Below are 24,965 nucleotides of genomic sequence, written 5' to 3' on the forward strand. Positions count from 1 at the left end.
CCCCCTGAGCCTGATACTGTCAAAATTGAGTAATCAAGAAACCATTATCTGGTCGAAAAATATACCACTTAAATGTTAGTGTCTGACCTAGAGTTATCACCTCGGGTTTTTAGTAGGCTGATACAATAAGCGAACATTTTTTTGAAAAAATATCAATTAGATTACTCCAACATTCTTATATTCCCCGGGCCACTCGACTAAAAATCAGGCACGCAACCTGAAAAAAACGTTATCTTGTTCAAAAAATTAATTGCATCACACGTTCACTTGGCCATTGTTTTAGGGAATAATTTAAAAAAAAGAACAATATTTATCATATTAACTGTTTCTTTCTTGTTCGTGTATAAGGTCGTTGCAAGTCGAAAATTATGATTCACGTAGCATTGCAAGACACCAGATTAAGTTTGTTCTCAGGCAACAAATAAATAGTTGTCTGAGGTTTGTTTTATAATACATGACAGGCATGGTAATCCCGTGATCGCTATAAAAATACCCTCAGTTTGAATATGGGAAAGCATGCGACTTCATTCATTGTTATTGTCCATGATATACTATGGTGTTTATAGTCGGATAAATTACTTTTTCTGTACAATGGCGAAAATTTTGAAGGGTGCTCATAGTCAGCAGACGTTTATCATATTCGAACAACTACGATAATCAATATCACCTCATAAAACTGATTCAAAGGTATGAAATATCCAATTCGGTGATTTCGTTTATCCATAATAATAATAAAAATAATGATAATAATTTCATTTATTACACCATAATGAAAGTTAACAAATCATTTTAGACTGTTATGTAATACATTTTGAAAAACCAGTAACAAAAATAGAATACAAATTAAATTATGAAAGGCCATTGGGTGGAAAGATCGCACGGATTGGGTAATATGATTGACTTTCGCCAACGCCCACTTTAAAGATCGAGCGCACTTCAATATGGCGATTAAATATAGACAATATTGTACTATACTGTCTATGCTGAAACGCATTTAAAAAATGACAATTACCGAATTTTAAAAGGTGCACATTATAAAGAAAATCTATGAGACGTGGACCAGAGATGAATCTAGTGAGCAATAAGAATAAACGTCAATGTGGGTAAATCGTGAAGTCCTAGATCTCACTGGAACCATCGTCCGAATCGCACGTTCCCGTGTCTTCGGCCTTGGCCAAATAACTTAGACCTTGGCTAGCGAAGATGACAGGAACTTGCCCATAAATGACTGAAATGAGAACAGGTAGAGCTATGCACTCTGCTTGAACCACATATTATTTTGACCAAATATTGAGGGCGCACTGTATAACACGTGGATTTAAAAAAAATGGCGACCTCCATGTGTACAAACAATATGTGCTCGTATATTATGATTTTATTCCTTCTGCTCTTACAGTGTCGATGTGATTGTCTGAACAGACTATCGGCATCAATGATATTCGATCAGGTTCAATATAGCTGTATTTTAGCTGTTTTCCCACCTGCGGAGCCAAGACTCGTTAGCGTCTTCGAACAGCTGTCAGAGGTGTACTTCCAAGAAGATTTGGTAATCGTGGGTGAGTTTATCGACGACCTTGACATGTTCTCCTGGAAACAAGACAGAAACGAAATCTTGAAATGGTCGACGGCTTCATCGTGTGATAAAACCATTGCGTTCTTCCCGAGAGAGATAGTTGACAGAACCTGTCTGATTTCTGCGCCGCGTTTTTACCCGAAAGCGGAATGTTACGATGGACCGCAAACAGTACATGCGTTGTTGTCCTTTTTAAATACAAAATGTGGAGCGTATAGAAATCTGAAAGGCGACCTCAGTGTTGCAGGATTACACAGGGATTACATATTACGTAATATATTCCACGTATCTGACGTAACAAGCTGTACCTCATGGGATGTATTTGGTGATGGAGAGTTATGTAAACATAAAGCTGAAGACGTTTGCATAGACTGTAAAGATGACGAAGAGCACGATGATGTTGCTAGGGATACCGCATCTTTGTATACAAGAAATGTAGTGACGATGCCAGTGTGTGATAAAATCTCTATGCCGAGTAAAGAGATTTTTTTTAACAATTACTTAAAACGTTCCAAGCCCGTTATTATCACCGGTGCCATGGACGACTGGGACGCAATAACAAAATGGAGTAATGAGTTTTTGCGCGAAAAATACGGAAAGAAGGAAATTCATATCAAACTTGCACCAAATGGAGAATTTGAAGGTTGTGAACCAGCAGAAGTTTGGGAGAGTTATCAAACATTTTCTGTCCCAGAAATAGTAAAATCCCAACTACCGTTTCCGGACTTGGTTGTTGTGCGACCAGCGACAATGAATATAAACTTTTCAGAATTCATGGATATGATAGACAATGAGAGACTCAAAGAAAATAATATCTCAGCTTATTTAGAGTATTCTTCTATTCCACAGTATATGCCGGAATTGGAAAAAGACATCAAGGAATTGCCATTTGTAAAAGACAGGTTAATCCGTAAACATTTGAATATCTGGATCAGTGATGGAAACACCTTGGGAAAACTTCATTTTGATCCATTTGATAACTTTCTGTGTATGATCAGTGGGAAAAAGGAACTAATACTATTCGAACCATTCAACAATACTCAACTTTATGAAGCCCATATTCCAGAAGCAATTCTAGATTATGATCCTTCCCATGGAAAATTTCACAAACGAAGGTTACTGGATAGTACGTCGATGGTGATGTCACCAGTGGATATTTTAAAACCCGAATTTCAGAGATTTCCAGAGTTTGGTAAAACCTTTCCTCTCAATTGTACAATTGATGAAGGTGATATATTATTTATGCCTTCCTTTTGGTGGCATGAAGTACAGTCATATCCTAGTAGTACTACACACAGAAATGTAGCTATAAATTTTTGGTACGAACCATTCTTCACAAAGGAGTTTCCATGCCCAACCTGCCCTCTGGATGTCAATCCAATTTATGCTCATTTGTTGTGACAGCCAGCTGTTCCAATAAATGGACCTCCTCCCTTGTTGTTAAATATTTTGTATTCAGGATCAGGTTTGGATTTCATCTCACTGCCACACTGTAGCACAAAATTAGCTCCTATTTAAAATGAAGCAGGTAATAAATGTTCCTAAATCAAATGAAAGTCTGTGAGGCAGTAATTACTAGACACATACATCCCATGTACACCAAGCGCTTGGTGTAGGTTCATGTTTCTCAATTAGTGTGTATATTTTTACAAACTAAGGCAAATTTACTTGTTGATTGCAAGTATGTTATTTTTTGAGACATCTACTGTTTTTAACTGGTCATCAGTAAATATTGCTACAAAATGATGAATAAATAGTACAGCATAACCTTGTTATAACAAAAATTTGGGAATGTACAGTTTCCAATCAGTGTGTTTAGTGAAGTGTTCACTATAATGAAGCACATAATACATTGGGTTTGTTATAGTGAAGTGTTCACTATAATGAAGCACATAATACATTGGGTTTGTTATAGTGAAGTGTTCACTATAATGAAGCACATGATACATTGGGTTTGTTATAGTGAAGTGTTCACTATAATGAAGCACATAATACATTGGGTTTGTTATAGTGAAATGTTCACTATAATGAATCACATAATACATTGGGTTTGTTATAGTGAAGTGTTCACTATAATGAATCACATAATACATTGGGTTTGTTATAGTGAAGTGTTCACTATAATGAAGCACATAATACATTGGGTTTGTTATAGTGAAGTGTTCACTATAATGAAGCACATAATACATTGGGTTTGTTATAGTGAAATGTTCACTATAATGAATCACATAATACATTGGGTTTGTTATAGTGAAGTGTTCACTATAATGAATCACATAATACATTGGGTTTGTTATAGTGAAGTGTTCACTATAATGAAGCACATAATACATTGGGTTTGTTATAGTGAAGTGTTCACTATAATGAAGCACATAGTACATTGGGTTTGTTATAGTGAAGTGTTCACTATAATGAAGCACATAATACATTGGGTTTGTTATAGTGAAATGTTCACTATAATGAATCACATAATACATTGGGTTTGTTATAGTGAAGTGTTCACTATAATGAATCACATAATACATTGGGTTTGTTATAGTGAAGTGTTCACTATAATGAAGCACATAATACATTGGGTTTGTTATAGTGAAGTGTTCATATAATGAAGCATATAGTACATTGGGTTATAGTGAAATGTTCACTATAATGAAGCACATAATACATTGGGTTTGTTATAGTGAAGTGTTCACTATAATGAAGCACATAATACATTGGGTTTGTTATAGTGAAGTGTTCACTATAATGAAACACATAATACATTTGGTTTGTTATAGTGAAGTGTTCACTATAATGAAGCACATAAAACATTGGGTTTGTTATAGTGAAGTGTTCACTATAATGAAGCACAAAATACATCGGGTTTGTTATAGTGAAATGTTCTCTATAATGAAGCACATAATACATCGGGTTTGTTATAGTGAAGTGTTCACTATAATGAAGCACATAATACATTGGGTTTGTTATAGTGAAGTGTTCACTATAATGAAGCACATAATACATTGGGTTTGTTATAGTGAAGTGTTCACTATAATGAAGCACATAATACATTGGGTTTGTTATAGTGAAGTGTTCACTATAATGAAGCACAAAATACATCGGGTTTGTTATAGTGAAATGTTCTCTATAATGAAGCACATAATACATCGGGTTTGTTATAGTGAAGTGTTCACTATAATGAAGCACATAATACATTGGGTTTGTTATAGTGAAGTGTTCACTATAATGAAGCACATAATACATTGGGTTTGTTATAGTGAAGTGTTCACTATAATGAAGCACATAAAACATTGGGTTTGTTATAGTGAAGTGTTCACTATAATGAAGCACAAAATACATCGGGTTTGTTATAGTGAAATGTTCTCTATAATGAAGCACATAATACATCGGGTTTGTTATAGTGAAGTGTTCACTATAATGAAGCACATAATACATTGGGTTTGTTATAGTGAAGTGTTCACTATAATGAAGCACATAATACATTGGGTTTGTTATAGTGAAGTGTTCACTATAATGAAGCACATAATACATTGGGTTTGTTATAGTGAAGTGTTCACTATAATGAAGCACATAATACATTGGGTTTGTTATAGTGAAGTGTTCACTATAATGAAGCACATAATACATTGGGTTTGTTATAGTGAAGTGTTCACTATAATGAAGCACATAATACATTGGGTTTGTTATAGTGAAGTGTTCACTATAATGAAACACATAATACATTGGGTTTGTTATAGTGTAGTGTTCACTATAATGAAGCACATAATACATTGGGTTTGTTATAGTGTAGTGTTCACTATAATGAAGCTCATAATACATTGGGTTTGTTATAGTGAAGTGTTCACTGTGCCAAGTGTATTTGCTGGGTCATTAATGTTCTGATTAAATGGAGCAACTATTTCTATTCAAAAACTATTCTGTTTTTAATTCTTCTTCTTTTTTATTGATCTGCAATGTTCATTTTCTTCAATTATTTTAATTTATAAGTTAAATAAGATATGGAAACTCATTGTGCAATCAACCAAATTTGTAATTTTGTAAATACATTGTACTTTATTTTCACTTTGAATTCATTCTTTATTTTGCTATGAATTAGTGAAAATCAAATCCAGGGAAAAAACATTTTTTCCTATATTTTACATTCAACTTAGCAAATATCAGCAAAAATAAACTTCATACAAAACAGTCTTTTCAGCAAAAGATAATTCCAGCTAAGTATTTTACAATATACCAGTTAAATAAAAACACTGTAAAATGCACATTTCTGAGTAAATAAATTATCATTGAAATGTAGTACCCTCAACTCTTCATATGGTATTGTTTAGCAGGGGTTTACTTGTTTCTCTACTCATTTAAATTTTATATTGATAAAACCAAGTAGCTAGAGTAGGTCACATTTCAAGTTTTCCTGTTTACTGATGTATACAGTTAAGTAATTCAAATTTTTCATGTTTGGTTTAGGTGATCAATTAAAGTAGGTTAGGGTTCAAGTTTTTTCAAGTGCCCTGAAATAATTAATATCCGTTAAAGATAGCAGAAAGTATTACATGTGTAACGCAGTTTAATCATGAATACAAGTTGAAACACACTTTAACCTGTTGCTTGAAGTACTTTAAGTTGTTGCCCTATATAATCGCCATGGTGGATAATTACTGGTGATTTTGCATTGAAGTGTTGTGCATTCAAATTTAATACGATGTTAACAACATACATCAACTAAATAATCGCCATGGTGGATAATTACTGGTGATTATGCATTGAAGCGCTGTGCATTCAAATTTAATATGATGTTAACAACATACATCAACTAAATAATCGCCATGGTGGATAATTACTGGTGATTATGCATTGAAGCGCTGTGCATTCAAATTTAATACGATGTTAACAACATACATCAACTAAATAATCGCCATGGTGGATAATTACTGGTGATTATGCATTGAAGCGCTGTGCATTCAAATTTAATACGATGGTAACAACATACATCAACTAAATAATCGCCATGGTGGATAATTACTGGTGATTATGCATTGAAGCGCTGTGCATTCAAATTTAATATGATGTTAACAACATACATCAACTAAATAATCGCCATGGTGGATAATTACTGGTGATTATGCATTGAAGCGCTGTGCATTCAAATTTAATACGATGTTAACAACATACATCAACTAAATAATCGCCATGGTGGATAATTACTGGTGATTATGCATTGAAGCGCTGTGCATTCAAATTTAATACGATGGTAACAACATACATCAACTAAATAATCGCCGTGGTGGATAATTACTGGTGATTTTGCATTGAAGCGCTGTGCATTCAAATTTAATACAACGTTAACAACATACATCAACTAAATAATCGCCATGGTGGATAATTACTGGTGATTATGCATTGAAGCGCTGTGCATTCAAATTTAATACGATGTTAACAACATACATCAACTAAATAATCGTCATGGTGGATAATTACTGGTGATTATGCATTGAAGCGCTGTGCATTCAAATTTAATACGATGTTAACAACATACATCAACTAAATAATCGCCATGGTGGATAATTACTGGTGATTATGCATTGAAGCGCTGTGCATTCAAATTTAATACGATGTTAACAACATACATCAACTAAATAATCGGCATGGTGGATAATTACTGGTGATTATGCATTGAAGCGTTGTGCATTCAAATTTAATACGATGTTAACAACATACATCAACTAAATAATCGCCATGGTGGATAATTACTGGTGATTATGCATTGAAGCGCTGTGCATTCAAATTTAATACGATGTTAACAACATATATCAACTAAATAATCGCCATGGTGGATAATTACTGGTGATTATGCATTGAAGCGCTGTGCATTCAAATTTAATATGATGTTAACAACATACATCAACTAAATAATCGCCATGGTGGATAATTACTGGTGATTTTGCATTGAAGCGCTGTGCATTCAAATTTAATACGATGTTAACAACATATATCAACTAAATAATCGCCATGGTGGATAATTACTGGTGATTATGCATTGAAGCGCTGTGCATTCAAATTTAATATGATGTTAACAACATACATCAACTAAATAATCGCCATGGTGGATAATTACTGGTGATTATGCATTGAAGCGCTGTGCATTCAAATTTAATACGATGGTAACAACATACATCAACTAAATAATCGCCATGGTGGATAATTACTGGTGATTATGCATTGAAGCGCTGTGCATTCAAATTTAATATGATGTTAACAACATACATCAACTAAATAATCGCCATGGTGGATAATTACTGGTGATTATGCATTGAAGCGCTGTGCATTCAAATTTAATATGATGTTAACAACATACATCAACTAAATAATCGCCATGGTGGATAATTACTGGTGATTATGCATTGAAGCGCTGTGCATTCAAATTTAATACGATGTTAACAACATACATCAACTAAATAATCGCCATGGTGGATAATTACTGGTGATTATGCATTGAAGCGTTGTGCATTCAAATTTAATATGATGTTAACAACATACATCAACTAAATAATCGCCATGGTGGATAATTACTGGTGATTATGCATTGAAGCGCTGTGCATTCAAATTTAATACGATGTTAACAACATATATCAACTAAATAATCGCCATGGTGGATAATTACTGGTGATTATGCATTGAAGCGCTGTGCATTCAAATTTAATACGATGTTAACAACATACATCAACTAAATAATCGTCATGGTGGATAATTACTGGTGATTATGCATTGAAGCGCTGTGCATTCAAATTTAATACGATGTTAACAACATAAATCAACTAAATAATCGCCATGGTGGATAATTACTGGTGATTATGCATTGAAGCGCTGTGCATTCAAATTTAATACGATGTTAACAACATACATCAACTAAATAATCGCCATGGTGGATAATTACTGGTGATTATGCATTGAAGCGCTGTGCATTCAAATTTAATACGATGTTAACAACATACATCAACTAAATAATCGCCATGGTGGATAATTACTGGTGATTTTGCATTGAAGCGCTGTGCATTCAAATTTAATACGATGTTAACAACATACATCAACTAAATAATCGCCATGGTGGATAATTACTGGTGATTATGCATTGAAGCGCTGTGCATTCAAATTTAATACGATGTTAACAACATATATCAACTAAATAATCGCTATGGTGGATAATTACTGGTGATTGTGCATTGAAGCGCTGTGCATTCAAATTTAATACGATGTTAACAACATACATCAACTAAATAATCGCCATGGTGGATAATTACTGGTGATTATGCATTGAAGCGCTGTGCATTCAAATTTAATACGATGTTAACAACATATATCAACTAAATAATCGCCATGGTGGATAATTACTGGTGATTATGCATTGAAGCGCTGTGCATTCAAATTTAATACGATGTTAACAACATACATCAACTAAATAATCGCCATGGTGGATAATTACTGGTGATTATGCATTGAAGCGCTGTGCATTCAAATTTAATACGATGGTAACAACATACATCAACTAAATAATCGCCATGGTGGATAATTACTGGTAATTATGCATTGAAGCGCTGTGCATTCAAATTTAATACGATGTTAACAACATACATCAACTAAATAATCGCCATGGTGGATAATTACTGGTGATTATGCATTGAAGCACTGTGCATTCAAATTTAATATGATGTTAACAACATACATCAACTAAATAATCGCCATGGTGGATAATTACTGGTGATTATGCATTGAAGCGCTGTGCATTCAAATTTAATACAAGGTTAACAACATACATCAACTAAATAATCGCCATGGTGGATAATTACTGGTGATTATGCATTGAAGCGCTGTGCATTCAAATTTAATACAATGTTAACAACATACATCAACTAAATAATCGCCATGGTGGATAATTACTGGTGATTATGCATTGAAGCGCTGTGCATTCAAATTTAATACAATGTTAACAACATACATCAACTAAATAATCGCCATGGTGGATAATTACTGGTGATTATGCATTGAAGCGCTGTGCATTCAAATTTAATATGATGTTAACAACATACATCAACTAAATAATCGCCATGGTGGATAATTACTGGTGATTATGCATTGAAGCGCTGTGCATTCAAATTTAATACGATGGTAACAACATACATCAACTAAATAATCGCCATGGTGGATAATTACTGGTAATTATGCATTGAAGCGCTGTGCATTCAAATTTAATACGATGTTAACAACATACATCAACTAAATAATCACCATGGTGGATAATTACTGGTGATTATGCATTGAAGCGCTGTGCATTCAAATTTAATACGAGGTTAACAACATACATCAACTAAATAATCGCCATGGTGGATAATTACTGGTGATTATGCATTGAAGCGCTGTGCATTCAAATTTAATACGATGGTAACAACATACATCAACTAAATAATCGCCATGGTGGATAATTACTGGTAATTATGCATTGAAGCGCTGTGCATTCAAATTTAATACGATGTTAACAACATACATCAACTAAATAATCACCATGGTGGATAATTACTGGTGATTATGCATTGAAGCGCTGTGCATTCAAATTTAATACGAGGTTAACAACATACATCAACTAAATAATCGCCATGGTGGATAATTACTGGTGATTATGCATTGAAGCGATGTGCATTCAAATTTAATACGATGTTAACAACATATATCAACTAAATAATCGCCATGGTGGATAATTACTGGTGATTTTGCATTGAAGCGCTGTGCATTCAAATTTAATACGATGTTAACAACATATATCAACTAAATAATCGCCATGGTGGATAATTACTGGTGATTATGCATTGAAGCGATGTGCATTCAAATTTAATACGATGTTAACAACATATATCAACTAAATAATCGCCATGGTGGATAATTACTGGTGATTATGCATTGAAGCGCTGTGCATTCAAATTTAATACAACGTTAACAACATATATCAACTAAATAATCGTCATGGTGGATAATTACTGGTGATTATGCATTGAAGCGCTGTGCATTCAAATTTAATACGATGTTAACAACATACATCAACTGAATAATTGCATACAACATACAGCGTTTGCTTTGCACGAACCATACACCACAAGGCCAAGGTGTTTTCAGTTGATTCGCAATGAATATCCTCAGATTAATTTGCCAGTGCGCCCTCACTATTAGGTTTCAACGGAAATGGTTTCTTTGACGTTGAGGGCGTTGTTTAGTACATGATTTTTTGGGGGGAAACCGTGAATAGTCAGGATCATAAACGAAGTTTTGATTGTTGTATCTTTCTTTCGTTTTTCGATTCAATAGTTTTTGAAAGAAACATGATTTCTTTCCTAATCTACTTATTTCAATTTATTTAGCACAAAGGGCCCTCCGCGAAAATATAATCTAGCAAATAATTAAACATGTCTTAGTATTAATGAATAGTACAAAACCTGTAGAATAAGCTTGCCCGGTGGAGAGATTTATTCGGCGATTTAGTTGATAAACACGATATGGCAGAGTAATGACCCGCATGACATAGATGATATTGTTCATTGCTGATATGTGTTACCACGACCTATCCGAAAGCAAATACTGTGGAATACTTTATTTTCGCCGGAATTAATTTTCGTTGAAAAGGCTTTTTGGGCGTTTTGTATGGAATTTATTTTCACTGATTTTTGATGAGTTTAATGTGAAATATAGGAAAAAAAGTATATTCGCTGGATTTTATTTTCACGGAATCATCCCTTCAGCGAAAATAGCGAAAATAAATTCCAAGCGAAAATAAAGTATTCTACAGTACGCCGTAAATGTTGTGTGTATTTAGGATACCCGTAAAAGCTATAGTTAATTCCCTCTCAACCAGTATATACACGATTCACTTCTTTTAATTTCATTGTCCAGGCAGAAATGTTATTTGAATCACGTGGTTAGTATTTATTACAGGATATTGGAAACCGTAGAGAGGATGTAAAACAGCGTTTATTCATGGAATCAGGGAGACATGTCCCAACACGTCACGTGACTCGGGAAACGTGTGACACAGTTGGACAAACAAGTATACGAATGAAATTATTCTAGAACCCCACAATCATTCAGTACCTTAGTATGTACAGATTGTGTCCACACCGAAACTGTCTGCTCTAAAGGAATTAGATTAGAATTTATGTTTAAAATGAAAACTCGGCCTACTAAAAAATGTCAACACTTCCCACGTTTTTCTCATGGATGTCTTTGTCCTAGTTGCACATAATGTAACTCAGGCTAAATATCCGAAACAACGAATTACGTTAGTATGTGTTTTTGTTTTTGTTTTTGTGTCCGTCCGTCCGACATCATTTCTCAGTCGGACATGCCTGGCCCGACTTGGTGCAAACTTGGCACAAATGCCTTCGACCTAAATGCCTTCGATTCTAAAAAAATCACCAAAAACTTTCATTTCAATATGTCACCAAACTTTTTCAATGCATGTTTGTGCGTCAATTAGTTTCGCGATCAGATTAAAAAAGACCGACTAGCGGCCATTTTTAACAAGGGGTGTGTACGAAAATTTAAGTACGCTTTACAGATTTTGTTTAAATTTGGCACAAAAGCAAGAAATAATGGGTTGCATGTTTGCTTCACGGTTATTTTTGAATTTCGGCCAAATTTAATAACTAAAGCCGGGTGAGTTCCATCAAAAACCCGCGAAAATCTTGAACATGTCATTAACTTTTGGCATTCACATGATCCGTTTGAATTGAAACAAAGTGGTTGGCTGGCATGTTGGCTTTATTTTCACGTGTCCTTAACCATTTCTCTGTTTTTCTGATTTTGTTAAATGTAGATACAAAGACACATTGGTATACATTAACATGTCGATTTGATGTTTTTAATAAATTTGATCAACTGGTGGCCATTTTTGTTGCCCTTCCCACAAATGTGATTTGATTCAAAATGACTAACTGTACTCAGATACATCATAATCATTGTTCATAATTTGCATACTAGTAGTCATTAATAGCTGGACGGGGAATATGTCATTGGCAATAGCTAATTTTATTCAAGTTGTCCATGAGGCAATTTTCGACGGCCATTTTTTTTTTTCGATAATGTGCTCAAACCTGGACAACAAATGAGAATTGGTAAAACATGATACTACTGTCAGCAAGTACAGTTTTTTTTTCTTTTGAATACTGGTATGTCCAGGTGAGTGTGATATCTGTATCCGGTGTAGTCAAGAATTCACGCAGAATCGACCATACAATATGAATAACGAAGGAGAATATCTGGGACACAGACTTATGTTTCCATCTCCCACGTGATACACGTCACGAGAAACTTGTATGTTCTCGCGTTGATGTACTATTCCTCATGTTCCGTAATGAATGAATGAATGAATGAATGAGTGAGTGAACAAATTGCTATTCTACACTATATGCATCAATCGACATCGGCAGTTGCTATAACGAGAAGGCGACATTTTTTTCAATATACCACAAATACATGTTTCAGATTTGAATTGTATATTGCACAGAGCACAGGGAAACAACCACATTAACGGGTACACACAGGAAACAAGTTAATTTGGTTAATGGGCTGGGCAATGTCAATACGCATTATTCTTGTGCATAACTGTCCTCAATGGGGAAAACCAAAATGTCAAAGGAGGTGCTCCGAGGACGGGGCAATAATTTACACTCATAATTATATAATTGGCACTGGCATTCCAATAACGACAATATGTGATTTTGTGAATACTGCATTTATTATTGGCAGCCGTATTTTTTGGTGATGGGACTGCCTGCATGGTACAAATTTGATTAAATGGATTGAAGATTATTAGCCGATGTGGCATCGGAGGCCATTATCCTAATGACTGTGCCACGGGGTCACATAGCGGTCGTGATGAGCTGTCAACTTTTAATGGACGTTCTAAACACCCTTTAACTTGCTTGTCATGTGACTAATAGAATGCTTGTGGCTATTTTCTCAATTACATGCAACTTTGAATGCTCGACCAATATACTGTGTTGTTACTTACTGTGTGATACGGTCTTCGCACGTACCAGGCACGTGTTCAGGTTACTATAAATCGACCCACTACACTACACTACACTACACTACACTACTACACTACACTACACTACACTACACTACACAGGCCGAAGAGGATTACACTCGCTTTACTTTGAGCGTCCGTTTTGCGTCTAAGTATGTTTAGATAAATATTGCGCGATTATTATCAATTTCGAAAAATCGTAGTCAAACCTTTAGACATTTTTCATAGTCGGTACCGGAGAACTTCTTGTCTCAAATATGCCTATATCATATATTCATCGTTTGTTTACTAAGTTTACTAGCAAACATTCATAAAAATTGCCTCAGTTTTCAGGCAAACTTGCATGAAGTTGTCACCCCCTGATTCTCGACTTAGTAGCATGGCGCAGACTAAGTATGCGCGTAAAATCATGTGTGGGTAGTACTGTCTATTTCGGCAACACCAAGTCTACGGGTTAGACTACGAAGTTTCAAAACTGATAACAATCACGCCAATGTTTATTTAAACATACTTCAGTGCAAAACGGATGCTCACAGTAAAAACCAGTGCAACACTATATAAAAGCGATATACTAGTAGATTAAAGCGGGGAGTCGTCACCTGCGCATGCGTCAGTTGTCCATAGCGTGTAATTGTTTACAAACAAGCGTCTACCCATGCGCCTTTGCGTTTATAGCGTGTGTTGTTATCATCGCTTGTTACTCAATTCTCGCGCGTGCGCAGGTGACGACCCTCCCGCTTTAATCTCAGTGTGAAACTACATGAAATATGCGACATTGCAGCATTTATTTGTGCACGTGCAACACATAACAACACGTACTATGCCTTTCGTCTGTTTTATCGCCGTCATTAACAATTGCTTTTTATTTACTTTTTAATTTTATCGCCATGACAATATTCAATTTTAAAAATGTGATGGCTACATATGACAATGTAATTGCAGCCTCTCAATATGGACGTGTATACGCATGTGTTATTTCTATTAATTAACCGAACATACCATGTCTATCGTTACGTGGTGTCCTCGTTGCGTGCGAGATATGTTTCCATGGGAACGAAAAAACACTGTATTTTATCGTGAACGTGATTAACAAAATACTCCGCTTTAAACCAAATAACGTCAAGTACTCCTATACCTTATCATACATACGAATAGGAAATACTCTACTGTGGTGCATACTTGATATCGACACTACTACCGATTATTGGACAAGTGGGGTGTGTTTGTCCCCGCCACGATTCACTCGTTGCTCAGAGCAGTTGCCAGGTAACCAACGTATGCCAAACTGATGAAGTGGAGGTGAGTGTAAGTAGTGGATATTGCGTTATTTACTGATTAAGTCCTATAAAAGGCACTCTATGTATTTAATACTCAGGAAATTAATGGCTCGGTATTGTTGTGTGGTATATCATCAATTCCACATAATCACGTCCCCATGGCAACCACGAAATATTTGTTTCCGCCGTAAATAGACATCACCGCAGTATAACGCGCATATACGTGCGTCAGCGGTCGTCTGTATTGATACGATGCTAGAAGTCGAGGCCGAGAATTTAAAATAAGGCTTCTTAATATGTGTAGTCAGGGTCGCGCGACACCTATAATGTGCTAATGTTCACTTCACATGTAAATATGCTTAATAATACTTTACTGTTATTTATCGCATTTATTCGTATGTTTCTTGTAATCTGTGCGTCTTACTGGATTGTGCTGGATCTCTCAATAAGCTTGTAAGTGTAAGCACAGCAAGAAGTCTCACGAAGCAGTCCAATTACCCAGCAGCTTTGACTCAATAACATGGACAGTATTTAGGAGTCTTTTTTTTCTCGATGAATTGTATCTTCCAGTAACGGTACTATGCTAATAACATGAATAAAACATATTTTAGCGTGTAGTGGATTGTGAATTCATTGCATTACTGTGCGAAAAAATGTAGCCAATGATTAAAAGTCATTCCCAGTAGTATCTGCTGCATTGAAAGTACCGATAATTTGACTTTATCTGAATTATACATTACGTCCACACTGTGTACGTTGTTACCGTGTAAGTATGAGATTCTATTCGTCACTTTGCCGAACACAGTCGGTTCAATCAATGAATATTACAAAATGCCGACGGGGTGTTGGTATTGGACGCAAGTCATCTAGTTCTCAATGTCAAACTATTGCAGCAACAACTACAATCAATCATACTAAAATAAATTACATGATCGCATATGTGTCATCCATCGAATATACGTGACCTGGTAAAAAACAACGAACGGGAGTCTTAAAGCGGGAGGGTCGTCACCTGCGCACGCACGGGAATTGAGTCCCAAGCGACGATAACAACACACGCTAAAAACGCAAAGGCTCATGGGTAGATGCTTGTTTATGCGCAGGTGACGACTTCCCCGCTTTAACTATAAACACATAAACACAAAAACCCTTTGACGTCAGCACGCTGGCGCCCTGAGCCTGAAAACGAACACTACACATTGGGATGTTGAGTCACAGCCATAGCAATCAATCGGCAATACACAGATGAATTCGCATAATAAATAAGTGTCCTTCGTTTCTGATGGGCAACGTAACAAGGGAACCAGGAACACACAACAACAGAAAGGATTTTTTTGTGTATGTGTGTTATCTTGCCACAAGTTGAATACAATGAGTTTTAAAATAGTGTCATATGTGACGGAACAGCTGGATATATCTCGGATTTGAAAACAGAGTTATGTATATTTTACAAATCAGCCTCTGCCAATGTTGAGCTACCGCCAGATCAATCGAATTATTTCTATTCATTGCATGCATCATACCTTTAGCCAAAATGCTGTTAAACAAAATATTTTCACAGGAATTAATTATATAAAACAGGAAAAATAGGTTACCGGGATGGGGTATACTTGGGTTATCGTGGACGAATGTCGAGTTTTATACGAATTGTGTACTGAAAATGTCATTATTGTAGACAATGTTGTCGCAAAATATTCGTATAACATGATCCCCGTCTTCTTTTATTTATGTATACCGATCAAATAACACCCCGCCTTGGTATTCACGCAGGATCCCCATATATTATACATGCAGATGGTAACACAATAAATGTGACGCTTGGAAAGTAAAATCAAGCAGTAAACAGAGTTATGAGTGAATAGTAATCAAACTGTATTTGTAATTATCACGAAATGGACACTGGCACGCATTCAGCAGCATAGCAACAAGATAACTTGAATCTCGTCTCTAACGAATTCGAAGTGAATGTTTCAGGTTATGTTATGTTCTTTGATTTATCGTGGGGAGTTAACTGTGCGTAGAACATTTAGTTTTTATGGTTCAAAAACACAATTTAAATGTTATGTTATGTTGTGTTGTTGAAAGCCCGAGTTTTATTTGAAATATCTCCAAATTATTCGCTATATGTAAAATTGGTATTCATAGTAGCGTTGCTTGATTTTCGGATTTACAACTGAATCCAGGCGACATCTCGTTCGCATCACAACTAAATCACGCGATATTACCTACAAATACACGGAATATTTCATTGATTTAACATTCGAAACACGCAATGTTTTAATTTCTCTGGCTTCATATACGAACGCGCGACAGTTCGTTGGCCTAAACACATCAGTATACAAGCGAAGTGACAGCAAAAAACAAATATCAAACTCTATGTTATTGCACGTATCAACCTTCAAGTTGAAAGTACATCGCCCCAGGTGAGACAATCAATCACAAATAATTTCCGTGTACATCCAAGAATAGAGTGTGTTTATCAGTGACTTCAACAATCAATGCTTTCAGTAAACAGTGTGTTTACTCACTGGGTTCACCATTCCATGTTCACAGTGAACAGTGTGTTTATCAGTGACTTCAACAATCAATGCTTTCAGTAAACAGTGTGTTTACTCACTGGGTTCTCCATTCCATGTTCACAGTGTGTTTATCAGTGATTTCAACAATCAATGCTTTCAGTGAATAATGTGTTTACTCACTGGGTTCACCATTCCATGTTCACAGTGAACAGTGTGTTTATCAGTGACTTCGACAATCAATGCTTTCAGTAAACAGTGGGTTTACTCACTGGGTTCACCATTCCATGTTCACAGTGAACAGTGTGTTTATCAGTGACTTCAGCAATCAATGCTTTTAGTAAACAGTGTGTTTACTCACTGGAGTCACCATTCGATGTTCACAGTGAACAGTGTGTTTATCAGTGACTTCAACAATCAATGCTTTCAGTAGAGAGTGTTTACTCACTGGGTTCACCATTCGATGTTCACAGTGAACAGTGTGTTTATCAGTGACTTCAACAATCAATGCTTTCAGTAAACAGTGTGTTTTATCACTGGGTTCACCATTCTATGTTCACAGTGAACAGTGTGTTTATCAGTGACTTCAACAATCGATGCTTTCAGAAAACAGTGTGTTTATTCACTGGGTTCACCATTCTATGTTCACAGTGAACAGTGTGTTGATCAGGGACTTCAATAATCGATGCTTTCAGTGAATAATGTGTTTACTCGCTGGGTTCACCATTCCATGTTCACAGTGAACAGTGTGTTTATCAGTGACTTCAACAATCAATGCTTTCAGTAAACAGTGTGTTTACTCACTGGGTTCTCCATTCCATGTTCACAGTGTGTTTATCAGTGATTTCAACAATCAATGCTTTCAGTGAATAATGTGTTTACTCGCTGGGTTCACCATTCCATGTTCACAGAGAACAATGTGTTTATCAGTGACTTCAACAATCAATGCTTTCAGTAAACAGTGTGTTTACTCACTGGGTTCACCATTCTATGTTCACAGTGAACAATGTGTTTATCAGTGACTACAGCAATGGATGCTTTCAGTAAACAGTGTGTTTACTCACTGGGTTCACCATTCTATGTTCACAGTGAACAGTGTGTTTATCAGTGACTTCAACAATCGATGCTTTCAGTAAACAGTGTGTTTACTCACTGGGTTCACCATTCCATGTTCACAGTGAACAGTGTGTTTATCAGTGACTTCAACAATCAATGCTTTCAGTAAACAGTGTGTTTACTCACTGGGTTCACCATTCCATGTTCACAGTGAACAATGTGTTTATCAGTGACTTTAACAATCAATGCTTTCAGTAAATAGTGTATTTACTCACTGGGTTCACCATTCCATGTTCACAGTGAACAATGTGTTTATCAGTGACTTCAACAATCAATGCTTTCAGTAGACAGTGTGTTTACTCACTGGGTTCTCCATTCCATGTTTACAGTCTGTTTATCAGTGACTTCAACAATCAATGCTTTCTGTAAACCGTGTGTTTACTCACTGGGTTCTCAATTCCATGTTCACAGTGTGTTTATCAGTGACTTCGACAATCAATGCTTTCAGTAAACAGTGTGTTTACTCACTGGGTTCACCATTCCATGTTCACAGTGAACAGTGTGTTTATCAGTGACTTCAGCAATCAATGCTTTTAGTAAACAGTGTGTTTACTCACTGGAGTCACCATTCGATGTTCACAGTGAACAGTGTGTTTATCAGTGACTTCAACAATCAATGATTTCAGTAGACAGTGTGTTTACTCACTGGCTTCACCATTCGATGTTCACAGTGAACAGTGTGTTTATCAGTGACTTCAACAATCAATGCTTTCAGTAAACAGTGTGTTTTATCACTGGGTTCACCATTTTATGTTCACAGTGAACAGTGTGTTTATCAGTGACTTCAACAATCGATGCTTTCAGAAAACAGTGTGTTTACTCACTGGGTTCACCATTCTATGTTCACAGTGAACAGTGTGTTGATCAGGGACTTCAACAATCGATGCTTTCAGTGAATAATGTGTTTACTCGCTGGGTTCACCATTCCATGTTCACAGTGAACAGTGTGTTTATCAGTGACTTCAACAATCAATGCTTTCAGTAAACAGTGTGTTTACTAACTGGGTTCTCCATTCCATGTTCACTGTGTGTTTATCAGTGATTTCAACAATCAATGCTTTCAGTGAATAATGTGTTTACTCGCTGGGTTCACCATTCCATGTTCACAGTGAACAGTGTGTTTATCAGTGACTTCAACAATCAATGCTTTCAGTAAACAGTTTGTTTACTCACTGGGTTCACCATTCCATGTTCACAGTGAACAGTGTGTTTATCAGTGACTTCAGCAATCAATGCTTTTAGTAAACAGTGTGTTTACTCACTGGGTTCACCATTCGATGTTCACAGTGAACAGTGTGTTTATCAGTGACTTCAACAATCAATGCTTTCAGTAAACAGTGTGTTTTTTCACAGGGTTCACCATTTTATGTTCACAGTGAACAGTGTGTTTATCAGTGACTTCAACAATCGATGCTTTCAGAAAACAGTGTGTTTACTCACTGGGTTCACCATTCTATGTTCACAGTGAACAGTGTGTTGATCAGGGCCTTCAACAATCGATGCTTTCAGTGAATAATGTGTTTACTCGCTGGGTTCACCATTCTATGTTCACAGTGAACAGTGTGTTTATCAGTGACTTCAACAATCAATGCTTTTAGTAAACAGTGTGTTTACTCACTGGGTTCTCCATTCCATGTTCACAGTGTGTTTATCAGTGATTTCAACAATTAATGCTTTCAGTGAATAATGTGTTTACTCGCTGGGTTCACCATTCCATGTTCACAGTGAACAGTGTGTTTATCAGTGACTTCAACAATCAATGCTTTCAGTAAACAGTGTGTTTACTCACTGGGTTCACCATTCTATGTTCACAGTGAACAGTGTGTTTATCAGTGACTACAGCAATGGATGCTTTCAGTAAACAGTTTGTTTACTCACTGGGTTAACCATTCTATGTTCACAGTGAACAGTGTGTTTATCAGTGACTTCAACAATCGATGCTTTTAGTAAACAGTGTGTTTACTCACTGGGTTCACCATTCCATGTTCACAGTGAACAGTGTGTTTATCAGTGACTTCAACAATCAATGCTTTCAGTAAACATTGTGTTTACTCACTGGGTTCATCCATTCCATGTTCACAGTGAACAATGTGTTTATCAGTGACTTCAACAATCAATGCTTTCAGTAAACAGTGTATTTACTCACTGGGTTCACCATTCCATGTTCACAGTGAACAATGTGTTTATCAGTGACTTCAAAAATCAATGCTTTCAGTAGACAGTGTGTTTACTCACTGGGTTCTCCATTCCATGTTTACAGTCTGTTTATCAGTGACTTCAACAATCAATGCTTTCTGTAAACCGTGTGTTTACTCACTGGGTTCTCAATTCCATGTTCACAGTGTGTTTATCAGTGACTTCGACAATCAATGCTTTCAGTAAACAGTGTGTTTACTCACTGGGTTCACCATTCCATGTTCACAGTGAACAGTGTGTTTATCAGTGACTTCAGCAATCAATGCTTTTAGTAAACAGTGTGTTTACTCACTGGAGTCATCATTCGATGTTCACAGTGAACAGTGTGTTTATCAGTGACTTCAACAATCAATGCTTTCAGTAGACAGTGTGTTTACTCACTGGGTTCACCATTCCATGTTCACAGTGAACAGTGTGTTTATCAGTGACTTCAACAATCAATACTTTCAGTAAACAGTGTGTTTACTCACTGGGTTCACCATTCTATGTCCACAGTGAACAGTGTGTTTATCAGTGACTTCAACAATCAATGCTTTCAGTAAACAGTGTGTTTACTCACTGGGTTCTCCATTCTATGTTCACAGTGAACAGTGTGTTTATCAGTGACTTCAACAATCAATGCTTTCAGTAAACAGTATATTTACTCTCTGGGTTCACTATTCGATGTTCACAGTGAACAGTGTGTTTATCAGTGACTTCAACAATCAATGCTTTCAGTAGACAGTGCGTTTACTCACTGGGTTCACCATTCGATGTTCACAGTGAACAGTGTGTTTATCAGTGACTTCAACAATCAATGCTTTCAGTAAACAGTGTGTTTACTCACTGGGTTTACCATTCGATGTTCACAGTGAACAGTGTGTTTATCAGTGACTTCAACAATCAATGCTTTCAGTAGACAGTGTGTTTACTCACTGGGTTCACCATTCGATGTTCACAGTGTGTTTATCAGTGACTTCAACAATCAATGCTTTCAGTAAACAGTGTGTTTACTCACTGGGTTCACCATTCCATGTTCACAGTGTGTTTATCAGTGACTTCGACAATCAATGCTTTCAGTAAACAGTGTGTTTACTCACTGGGTTCACCATTCCATGTTCACAGTGAACAGTGTGTTTATCAGTGACTTCAGCAATCAATGCTTTTAGTACACAGTGTGTTTTTTTTCTCACTGGAGTCATCATTCGATGTTCACAGTGAACAGTGTGTTTATCAGTGACTTCAACAATCAATGCTTTCAGTAGACAGTGTGTTTACTCACTGGGTTCACCATTCCATGTTCACAGTGAACAGTGTGTTTATCAGTGACTTCAACAATCAATACTTTCAGTAAACAGTGTGTTTACTCACTGGGTTCACCATTCTATGTCCACAGTGAACAGTGTGTTTATCAGTGACTTCAACAATCAATGCTTTCAGTAAACAGTGTGTTTACTCACTGGGTTCTCCATTCTATGTTCACAGTGAACAGTGTGTTTATCAGTGACTTCAACAATCAATGCTTTCAGTAAACAGTATATTTACTCTCTGGGTTCACTATTCGATGTTCACAGTGAACAGTGTGTTTATCAGTGACTTCAACAATCAATGCTTTCAGTAGACAGTGCGTTTACTCACTGGGTTCACCATTCGATGTTCACAGTGAACAGTGTGTTTATCAGTGACTTCAACAATCAATGCTTTCAGTAAACAGTGTGTTTACTCACTGGGTTTACCATTCGATGTTCACAGTGAACAGTGTGTTTATCAGTGACTTCAACAATCAATGCTTTCAGTAGACAGTGTGTTTACTCACTGGGTTCACCATTCGATGTTCACAGTGTGTTTATCAGTGACTTCAACAATCAATGCTTTCAGTAAACAGTGTGTTTACTCACTGGGTTCACCATTCCATGTTCACAGTGAACAGTGTGTTTATCAGTGACTTCAGCAATCAATGCTTTTAGTAAACAGTGTGTTTACTCACTGGAGTCACCATTCGATGTTCACAGTGAACAGTGTGTTTATCAGTGACTTCAACAATCAATGCTTTCAGTAGACAGTGTGTTTACTCACTGGGTTCACCATTCGATGTTCACAGTGAACAGTGTGTTTATCAGTGACTTCAACAATCAATGCTTTCAGTAAACAGTGTGTTTTATCACTGAGTTCACCATTCTATGTTCACAGTGAACAGTGTGTTTATCAGTGACTTTAACAATCGATGCTTTCAGAAAACAGTGTGTTTACTCACTGGGTTCACCATTCTCTGTTCACAGTGAACAGTGTGTTGATCAGGGACTTCAACAATCGATGCTTTCAGTGAATAATGTGTTTATTCGCTGGGTTCACCATTCCATGTTCACAGTGAACAGTGTGTTTATCAGTGACTTCAACAATCAATGCTTTCAGTAGACAGTGTGTTTACTCACTGGGTTCTCCATTCCATGTTCACAGTGTGTTTATCAGTGACTTCAACAATCAATGCTTTCTGTAAACCGTATGTTTACTCACTGGGTTCTCCATTCCATGTTCACAGTGTGTTTATCAGTGACTTCGACAATCAATGCTTTCAGTAAACAGTTTGTTTACTCACTGGGTTCACCATTCCATGTTCACAGTGAATAGTGTGTTTATCAGTGACTTCAGCAATCAATGCTTTTAGTAAACAGTGTGTTTACTCACTGGAGTCATCATTCGATGTTCACAGTGAACAGTGTGTTTATCAGTGACTTCAACAATCAATGCTTTCAGTAGACAGTGTGTTTACTCACTGGGTTCACCATTCCATGTTCACAGTGAACAGTGTGTTTATTAGTGACTTCAACAATCAATGCTTTCAGTAAACAGTGTGTTTACTCACGGAGTACTCCATTCCATGTTCACAGTGTGTTTATCAGTGACTTCAACAATCAATGCTTTCAGTAAACAGTGTGTTTACTCACTTGGTTCTCCATTCCATGATCACACTGTCTTTATCAGTGACATCAACAATCAATGCGTTCAGTAAACAGTGTGTTCACTCACTAGGTTCCCCATTCCATGTTCACAGTGTGTTTATCAGTTACTTCAACAATCAATGCTTTCAGTAGACAGTGTGTTTACTCACTTGGTTCTCCATTCCATGTTCACAGTGTGTTTATCAGTGACTTCAACAATCAATGCTTTCAGTAAACAGTGTGTTTACTTACTGGGTTCTCCATTCCATGTTCACAGTGAACAGTGTATTTATCAGTGACTTCAACAATCGATGCTTTCAGTAGATAGTGTGTTTACCCACTGGGTTCTCCATTCCATGTTCACAGTGAACTGTGTGTTTATCAGTGACTTCAACAATCGATGTTTTCAGTAGACAGTGTGTTTACTCAATGGTTCTCCATTCCATGATCACAGTGTGTTTATCAGTGACTTCAACAATCAATGCTTTCAGTAGACAGTGTGTTTACTCACTGGCTTCTCCATTCCATGTTCACAGTGTGTTTATCAGTGACTTCAACAATCAATGCTTTCAGTAAACAGTGTGTTTACTCACTGGGTTCTCCATTCTATTTCACAGTGTGTTTATCAGTGACTGCAACAATCAATGCTTTCAGTAGACAGTGTGTTTACTCACTGGGTTCTCCGTTCCATGTTCACAGTGTGTTTATCAGTGACTTCAACAATCAATGCTTTCAGTAAACAGTGTGTTTACTCACTGGGTTCTCCGTTCCATTTTAACAGTGTGTTTATCAGTGACTTCAACAATCAATGCTTTCAGTAAACAGTGTGTTTACTCACTGGGTTCTCCATTCCATGTTCACAGTGTGTTTATCAGTGACTTCAACAATCGATGCTTTCAGTAAACAGTGTGTTTACTCATTGGGTTCTCCATTCCATGTTCACAGTGTGTTTATCAGTGACTTCAACAATCGATGCTTTCAGTAAACAGTGTGTTTACTCACTGGGTTCACCATTCCATGTTCACAGTGAACAGTGTGTTTATCAGTGACTTCAACAATCAATGCTTTCAGTAAACAGTGTGTTTACTCACTGGGTTCTCCATTCCATGTTCACAGTGTGTTTATCAGTGACTTCAACAATCAATGCTTTCAGTAAACAGTGTGTTTACTCATTGGGTTCTCCATTCCATGTTCACAGTGTGTTTATCAGTGACTTCAACAATCAATGCTTTCAGTAAACAGTGTGTTTACTCACTTGGTTCTCTATTCCATGTTCACAGTGTTTTTATCAGTGACTTCAACAATCAA

General features: G+C 36.4%; 1 protein-coding gene across 1 annotated transcript; it reads left to right on the forward strand.

Moving 5' to 3' along the window:
- The first annotated feature begins 1,340 nt into the window (after nt 1–1,340).
- On the forward strand, nt 1,341–3,357 carry LOC102807182 (jmjC domain-containing protein E-like). The gene has a single exon (XM_006818249.3). It carries the CDS (start codon nt 1,355–1,357, stop codon nt 2,972–2,974), a length of 1,620 nt encoding a protein of 539 aa, XP_006818312.3. The 5' UTR covers nt 1,341–1,354; the 3' UTR covers nt 2,975–3,357.
- Nucleotides 3,358–24,965: the final 21,608 nt, after the last annotated feature.

This window comes from Saccoglossus kowalevskii, chromosome 4 (genome assembly GCF_978046115.1).
Source record: "Saccoglossus kowalevskii chromosome 4, keSacKowa6.1, whole genome shotgun sequence".
NCBI classification, from domain to species: domain Eukaryota; kingdom Metazoa; phylum Hemichordata; class Enteropneusta; family Harrimaniidae; genus Saccoglossus; species Saccoglossus kowalevskii.